We start from the raw sequence: 8,269 nt of genomic DNA, 5'->3' as shown, positions 1-8,269 counted from the left end.
TGAAAAACAAACCCTAATTTAACTTCTAAGTATTAATTCATCTTATAAACAACTCATTTATTCCATAAATCATTAATGAAGGAACTTGGAACTAAACACCATACCTTAATATGCCTGCCAAAGCTTTAGTCGCAGGGAAAAATGGAATTTTCGGCTAAAACAGAAAATATGGTACAAAACCCAGCTCACTCTTCTCACCTCTCCCTCACTTCCCCTTGTTCAAAATCAGTGGTATGAGGTCAACCCAAAACCCAGCTCACTCTTCTTGCCTCTCTTTGAAATCAGAAACCCAGAGCTCACAGAGCTCTGTCGACATCCTTCTCTTCCAAATGAGAACAGTGATGCAATGGGCTGATGATTTTTAGTATTTATATGTGGGTATTTTAGTAATTTCGATTTTGTGCATGGTGCACATGGCTTGTGCATGGCTGGTTTGTCCTATTGTTGTCCCAAGATTAAGAAATTGTCCCATTTTGGGCTATTTCCCTAAAATTTGTTGGTTAATTTAATTAAAGTACCGTTGAATGTTTTCAAATCTAGTTGTTGCATTTGAATCAATTATTGCAACTACGGAGCCGAGCTCCAAAAAAAGGTTGGGAGGAGCTACAATTGGCCAGTCTGATGCCCCCTTAGTCGAATAATAGTTTTTTGGGCTCCATAGAAATATAGTTTAGCCATCGGTTGGAGATGAGTTTTTGGGAAAATTAGGCTATATTTTGGCTTTTGGACCTTTAACCTTTTCTATTGGAGACGACCTAAGACGAAGCGTTTTTAGATTCTACATTTGTGGACAGCGACTTCGATATTAAATTAATGTAAATACATCGTTAAATTAAAAAAATATTTTAAACTTTCTTACGATCACGGCGGGCAACTGTACTCTTAACAGTAACTCCCTTCTCTTATTACAAGCTATTTTTGTAAGGTCAAGTTCTACGAACGAGCTCGTATTAATTTGTTATATAATTCTCTTATTAGTGCAACTCTTACATGAGGTGGGACCTATAAGGTCGAGTTAGATCAGCACAGATATTCGATTCTTTTGCTACAAACCAAGACAGTTATTCGATTCGATTTTGTAGGACTTTAGCACTAGCTTTGATTCTGCAGTTTTGCAATGAACTCGTCAATGTTTTTGTCAGAGCTTCCGCCTTCATCCACTGCTTTTCGGGCCAATTCTTTCCATTTTGCGGCGTTCTTCTGTATTTCTTCCCCTATCTCCCCCTCCATTACTTCACTTATACATTGTTCTACTACTTCTTGTCTCACAACCCCTTTCTCATCAGTTGGAGCTCTAACCCCGACTTTCCACACATCCATAATGTACTTGGCATTCGTACGCTGGTCACTCCACTGCGGCAACGCCACCATCGGAACCCCCAAACTCAATGCCTCCAAAGTCGAGTTCCAACCGCAATGTGTGACGAAGCATCCAACCGCCTCATGAGCCAAAACCTCCATTTGGGGGCACCACGAAACCACTAAACCCTTCTCAGATGTCTCCTCGATAAACCCTTTTGGGACCTTGGCCGCTTCTGATTCTCTAACCACCCACAAGAAACCACTTTTGCACCTCCTCAAGCCCCAAGCCAGCTCCTCCATTTGTTCATCTTCGAGTTTCGCTATGCTGCCAAACGATGCATAAGCAATGGAACCTTTTGGCCTCTTGTTTAGCCATTTTATGCAGGCATCATTGTCGGATTCGAAGAAGTTGACATTGTACTCTTTGTCACCTTTGAGTCTCTTATTCAAGTAGTTGGACGGTATAGTTGGTCCAACGGTCCTCAATCGCCAAAGCTTAGCCATCCAATCCACCACCTAAGCAGAAAAAATCAATAGCAATTAGTTTAATTTACCTGAACTAATTAAAAACTAATCAAATCAAAGATAAGGAACTGTGAATAAAAATGATTGAGAGAACTTCACAATGTACTCACTTGTTCTTCCAACTCATAAAATGTGTTGCACAGGACCCAATCAGCTTTGTCGACATTCGAGAACTGACCCACAAGCATTCTGTAGAAAGCTGGGTAAGATCTACAATCGTAGACAAACGATGGCAAGTCCAAAGGACCAAGCGCTGGCAACCCAGGAAGTGAAATTTGAGACTGACCATCAGCAAGAGGAAGCTTCAACAGCCCTCTGTGGACATGGTAGTAGACATTGTCAACAGCACAAGACTGTGTGAAGAAAACTGCCCCCGCTATTCCAAGCTTCTTGGCGACATCCAAGGGCCAAGGCATGAATGCATCATAGACAACACAATCCACGGGGGACCCTGAGTTCGAAAGCTTCTCAAGAAGCTCGGCCAAAGTTTTTGACCCCACTTGCCAGAACCTCCCCAAATAGATGTCTGTGTTTGTGTCCCCTTGTCCAGCATCATCGAAGCCATCGGAGATGGTCTCCCAAGCTGTGCTGCTCAATGCTGAGCTGTGCATTGTCTTGTAGAGAAAGCGAGTCGTCACGAGTGTGACTCTCACTCCTTTGTGATCTAGAAGCTTGGCAAATTGGAGCATCGGATTCATGTGGCCTTGGCTCGGATAGGGTAAGATCAAGCAGTGAGCCTTGTAGGCTCTCAGTTGTCCTTTCTCCATTTTCTGCTCTAAATTAGAAGCCTTGCTAGGAAATGTGTTTGAATATTTAGGAGAAAATGTAGAAGCCAATTATATAGGAGTATGAAGATTAAGTGCACAATCAGTCCACGAAACTGCAGATGTTGATTCCTTGTCAGGCAAGTCACATCTTTACACACAGGACAATTTGGAAGGTTCTTCGTTTTGAACCAAAGTAAGTTGGATACGTCTCTTTGATGCATATTAAAAGGTCCAAAAAGAGAGAGTTAATGCTAGAGAGACGTCTCTTTGATGTATCGTCTCTTTGATGCAATTTTTTTCTCTAAATTTAGTAATATTATCCAAAAGAGAAATATGGCTCTTGAAAACAAAAAGGGATCCTCGGATCCCTTTCCACTACATCCACCAATCGGGGTCCTTGAAATTTGATCCAACGGCTAAAAACAGAGACCCCCTTTAAGAAAGAATTTTCAGTGTGACAGGCACTAGGTAGTACACCACGAGTCGTTATATAAATGGTGGAATATGTATGTTAAAAAGTTAATAACTTAAATGCTTTTTATATTTTTAAAAAGTAAAGTAACCTCATTTTGCGTGAAAAATACAAAAAAGGAAAAAATTATGGTCACACGATTTTTGATCTACAGTCCATGTGCGTTGATCCCTAAGATCCCCAGGGAGGGATCCAATCCCTAGCATTGTACAAATTCTAACACCTAATATGAGTAACGGAATATACACCTTTTCCGTTGAAGATTTCGTTAAATTTAACAGGAATCACCGCCTGTCACTGTTAAAGTTAACAGTGGCACTGTTCGCCGTCGCTGGAGCTCGCCGGAGAATCGTTAACTAACCGGAACTCCACAGAAATTAAAATGAGCTCATTTCCTACATGGATTTACATCCCAAATTCGCTCATAACACCAAATAAGGGTTTAGGAATTACCCAGTCACAGATTAAAGATGAAAGAGGGTAGATTTGTCTCAGATTTCACCGGAGTTGCACTGGTGTGGGTGTGGGTTCGCTGGTTTCTGGAACTGATTGCAGATAACGCACAGAGGTGAAACACCTCGGTTTCACATGGGTTCGCACTAGAATTTCACCAGACATTCAGATAATTTCCTCAGGGCGTCATAACAGATGAAATCGAGTCAAATTCACTTCGATGCGACAAGACTTTCACTGGATTTCCTCTGCTGGTTTTCTGGAAATAATAACACCAATACATGCAGAGGCTTAATCCTTCAAATCTCTCTCATTTGCAGTAATTTTCCCTACTAAAATCTTAGAAGCTTACCCCCAGAACACCAGATTCCAAGTCGATTCGTAACATGCAGGGCTTGACGATGATGTAGGAACAAGTTTGTAAACTACCATCTAGGAAAATGGGTTCATCTAATTGAATCACAATTTGCATAGAACCACGAACCAAGTAAACACAAGAACAAGGAACCTTGAAAACTTACCTGCAGAATTCGGACCTGATGATGAAGCCATTGCAGCTTCTTGTGTTCAAAACCTTCTCCTCTTTTGCAAAACCAATGGCTCTTACAATCAATAGGCCTTGGACTAAATGAACCGTACCTTTGCAAGAGCAGCGGTTTGAACTATATATAGTGTTCCTTCGACTATTCCCTATCAGAATGCGTCTAGGATTCAAACTATATAAACCATAAGGAATCATGAGTCCAAATATAACTCAATACTAAATTCTAATCCCAAAAGAATTAGGCTATATTCTATTCTGTTATCCTGAAACCCACAAGGATAACCAAAACAGCTTTTAACAAGACTTTTCCATATCAATCTCAAACGCTATAACCGGTCCTATTATATGTTTCATACTCATACTTTTACAGATGATACCTGAGTTCCTCCCTGAATTCGGTGAGAACTATGAAGCTCCTTGTTCAGCTCCATTCCGTCCTCAAACTGGACATGCAGCACCACCATTCGATTTCCCAGCCCACGTATAAGCTTAATTTGAGGGTTTTATAGGTACGATTTAAACGGAGGTTTAGGATGGTATCATGGGGGTGGTCTGTGGCCTTCGTTCCAGAGAAGAGAAGGGATACAAGGTTTCAGATAATTGAGGGAGTTGAAGTAATAAGAGTGTTTGAGAGTATTGAGGGGAGGAAGACACGGGGAAGAAGGGGGAATTGGGGTGTGAGCCCCGCGGCCACACAAAAACCCACCATAAATAATAAAATAATATAAATATCTGAAATAATAATTTTGTAAAATTCATTTAGAGACGAAAATCGTAACATTTGGGAACAAATCGTTGCAGAATCGGTTTAAAATTGCTTTTGAAATGGGTAAATACACTTTCCATTTGCAATAGGCAGAAAAAACAAAAAAAGCGCTTTTAACTTATAGAAGTGCTTTCTAAAGAATCGTTTCAAATTAAGCAAGTGAAGATATTGATTGATCAATAAAGAAAAAGGAATGTCTCCTAGGACCATGTACATTGACCAAAAGACGTGACTTAAAAGAGAAATAGTTGAGTAGCATGTAAGAGCAGATGCAAAAGAGATACAGAGTCGGTTTAAAATTGTTTTTGGAATGGGACTAAAAACATTTTTCATTTGTATTTGGCAGAAAAATAAAGAAGTGTTTTTGTTTCATAGAGACGCTATTTCTAAAGAAGTATTTTATAAAAAATATAGCATCATAAATATAAACACTTCAAATCCAAAATTTACATATCCAAGTTCATCTCACTGGAGCAACAACATCATTCATATTTTTCACATCAGGAGTAGGGAGATTGTCTTGCTGAAGAAAAATTAGACACAAAACAATGTTGGATGTCCTTAGAGCCACTTACTTGGCTTTCACATTCTTTTAATTTTCGTGCCAAGGCTTCTTTACGAGTTACGCTTCTAAGGAGAGAATTATTGAGGACATGAGATGGGGAATTTTCAAATGTTAAAGATGCCGAGACTTGAAGTTATGAATTTGGTAAGAGTATGAGATTATTCTTTAACAACAGCAGACTACAAAATTAAAGATTAATGACAGACAGTTCAAACATTGGGTTTGATATAGTCTAACAAGAATATTATTTAGAAGTTTATAACCGATCCAAATGAATTGAATCAAAACCCTATGTGCATAGTACTAATTGAAACATCATATATGAAAACCATATCATCTTAGCACCAGCAGAAACCAGTAAGACTAGGAGAACAATGCAGCAGAACAGCTTGTATGCACATCAAGACCAAAGGGTCATCAACATATGTAACAATGATATCCACAACAACAACAACAAAGCCTTATCCTACTAAATGGGGTCGGCTACATGAATCCTATAACGCCATTGCGCTCGGTTTTGTGCCGTATCTTTTGTTAGATCTAAGTAGTCCAAATCTTTTCTTAGAGGCTCTTTCCAATTCTTCTCGGATGTCTCCTCCGCGACCTTTTGGGACCTTTGCTGCTGCTGATTCTCTAACCACCCACAAGAAATTACTATTGCTCCTATTCAATCCCCAAGCAAGCTTCTCCATTTGCTCAACTTCGAGTGTCGCTACAGTGCCAAACGATACAGAAGGGACATACTCTTTTAGCCTTCCGTTTAGCCATTTTATACCGGCATCATTGTCTTGTAAGAGATTCACACCATATTCTTTGTCATCTTCAAATCGCTTGTGCAAATACTTGGACGGTATAGTTGGTCCTACGGTCCTCAATCGCCGAAACTTAGCCATCCAATCCACCACCTAAGCAGAAAATGTGTTGCAGAGAGAGAGAGAGAGAGAGAGAGAGAGAGAGAGAGACCTTTTCTTCCAACTATAAATGTGTTGAAGAGGACCCAATCAAGTTTGTCAACATTGGAGAACTGTCCCACAGCCAGTTCATGGAAAGCCCGGTAAGAGGAAGCTTCGAAAGCCTTTCGTGGACATTGTAGTAGATGCTGTCAACGGCACAAGACTCAGTGAAGAAACCGCCCCCCGGCTATTCCAAAAGTTCTTGGCGACATCCAAAGGCCAAGGCATGAATGAATCATTAATAACACAATCAGCCGGAGAACCCGAGCTCAAAAGTTCCCAAGAAGCTCACTAAAAGTTATCGACCCAACTTTCCAGAACCTTTCCACATAGACATCTATGGATAGGGTAAAATCAAGCAGTAAGTTTTGTAGGCTCTCTGTCTTTTCTCCATTTCTCTCTCTGCACTAAACTTTAACTTGTTCTCGAATGTTTTAATTGTAAATTTAGGAGAAAATTTCGAAGCCACTTTTATAGAAGAATGAGTGAGATTTTCTTGTATGCCCGGGTAACCTTACTTTGGAGTTTTTGGCCGATAAATCCTTGGTCAAAGATCAATAACAAAATCTAACAGCTAAAAGGCTGGAGTATAAGATACGTTGAAGCATAATAGAATATTTCAAGAATGAAGATGGTGTACAATCCATCCACCAAACAGTAGATGTTGCAGCCTTCTTACGCAAGTCATGATGTGGAGTTTGCCAGTTTAGAACCAAGTAATTTCGATAGAATCCGTTGTAAGGATTTTGAGATCCGTGAATCGTGCCTGTTCATCGTACATCGTGCGGTCAGAAATCTTTTTAAATATTTTTATTTAAAATTAAACACAGACAGTACCTGATAAAAAATAACCATGAACGGACATAATTTACGAATCCCTAAGATTCTTACCAAAAGAATCCGGGGAGGATCCTGTTGGATTTCGATACATCTCATTATTGCATAAGCTTCGGAAAGAGAAATGGTTCTTGGAAAAAAAATAAAATAAACATCTCAAATTAAATGATAAAGAAAAAAAATAAAAATAAAAATAAAACTCTGTTTTAACCTGGACTAGGGTCTCGGTGTGCTGCTAGTCTCCATTTTACTTGATCTGAATTGGGTTGCCAGACGCCCGTTTCCTTGTGAAGATTTTTCGTTATATTGGTTTTGGGCGCTGGCACTCTATGGAATTTTTTAATCCACGCGGAAAACACTTCATCTGTACGCCCATGAAACACAATTACACAAGAACCAGAATGATGCGGTCCTCTTACAGGACACAAAAATTTCTCCTAATAGGCTAGCACCCACTTCGCCGCGCTGAAAGAATTGTCTTGCTGAAGAAGAATTAGATACCAAAGTTGTTAGTTCACGAGAACCCGCAAAGTCGATCATATGAAATTGGGATTGTCCCTGATGATGTGTGTCAAGGAGACCGATACAATTGAGATTTCAATAGGAAGACTCAATCAAACTGAAGATGAGTTGATCTCCATGTAAAGGAGTTGGTTTTTGCATTGCATGAACCACATGGATTGCCTTGTACATTGAATGATGATAAGGGTTGCAAGCAAGAAATAAATAGTTGGAGCTCCTCCTTCCATAAACAGCTGAAGTTGCTCCAATTGCGGTTTGAAGTTAAGAGTGGAGGAGATGAGGAATTTTTGAATCTTAAAAGGGTACCAAGACTCGATCGCTTAAGACTAAAGCAACACTAGGGGAATGTTCAACTTGTCTTTTGAATTTTTGATTTGTGGGTATCGTTACAACGACTATTCACAAATGTGGTTCAGTTCAGTCTAGACAGAATGTTAGCTTGAAAAACAAGAAGTTGCCTGTTGGCATACACGGTACTATCGTCTCAGCACCGGCAGAAATAAGTAAATATTCAGCAGAGCAGCTTATATGCACATCAAAAACAGACAGACCTACACCAAAAC

The 8,269-nt window shown here is 39.7% G+C and overlaps 1 protein-coding gene and 1 pseudogene across 4 annotated transcripts; both read right to left on the bottom strand.

The window, feature by feature from the left end:
• Positions 1-976: 976 nt before the first annotated feature.
• LOC103928063 (mogroside IE synthase-like) lies at positions 977-4,744 on the bottom strand. Of its 4 annotated transcripts, none has more exons than XM_048574997.1 (3): positions 3,872-4,744; positions 1,938-3,778; positions 977-1,818 (listed from the first exon to the last, which is right to left on the bottom strand). In XM_048574997.1, exons 2-3 carry the CDS (start codon positions 2,592-2,594, stop codon positions 1,093-1,095), a joined length of 1,383 nt encoding a protein of 460 aa, XP_048430954.1. In that variant the 5' UTR covers positions 2,595-3,778; positions 3,872-4,744; the 3' UTR covers positions 977-1,092. The 4 variants fall into 4 exon arrangements, with proteins under 4 accessions (XP_048430954.1, XP_048430955.1, XP_048430956.1 ...); XM_048574998.1 differs by having other exon boundaries at positions 1,938-4,235; positions 4,441-4,744; XM_048574999.1 differs by having other exon boundaries at positions 1,938-4,209; positions 4,441-4,744.
• A 947-nt stretch (positions 4,745-5,691) lies between these two features.
• LOC125472931 lies at positions 5,692-7,278 on the bottom strand (annotated as a pseudogene).
• Between the last annotated feature and the right edge of the window lie 991 nt (positions 7,279-8,269).

This window comes from the organism of the source record quoted next, unplaced genomic scaffold, assembly GCF_019419815.1.
Source record: "Pyrus x bretschneideri cultivar Hongxiangsu unplaced genomic scaffold, Pyrus_bretschneideri_v1 Contig77, whole genome shotgun sequence".
NCBI classification, from domain to species: Eukaryota; Viridiplantae; Streptophyta; class Magnoliopsida; order Rosales; family Rosaceae; genus Pyrus; species Pyrus x bretschneideri.
Note: the sequence above shows the minus strand (reverse complement) of the source record. Positions and strands in the feature narration are given on the sequence as shown.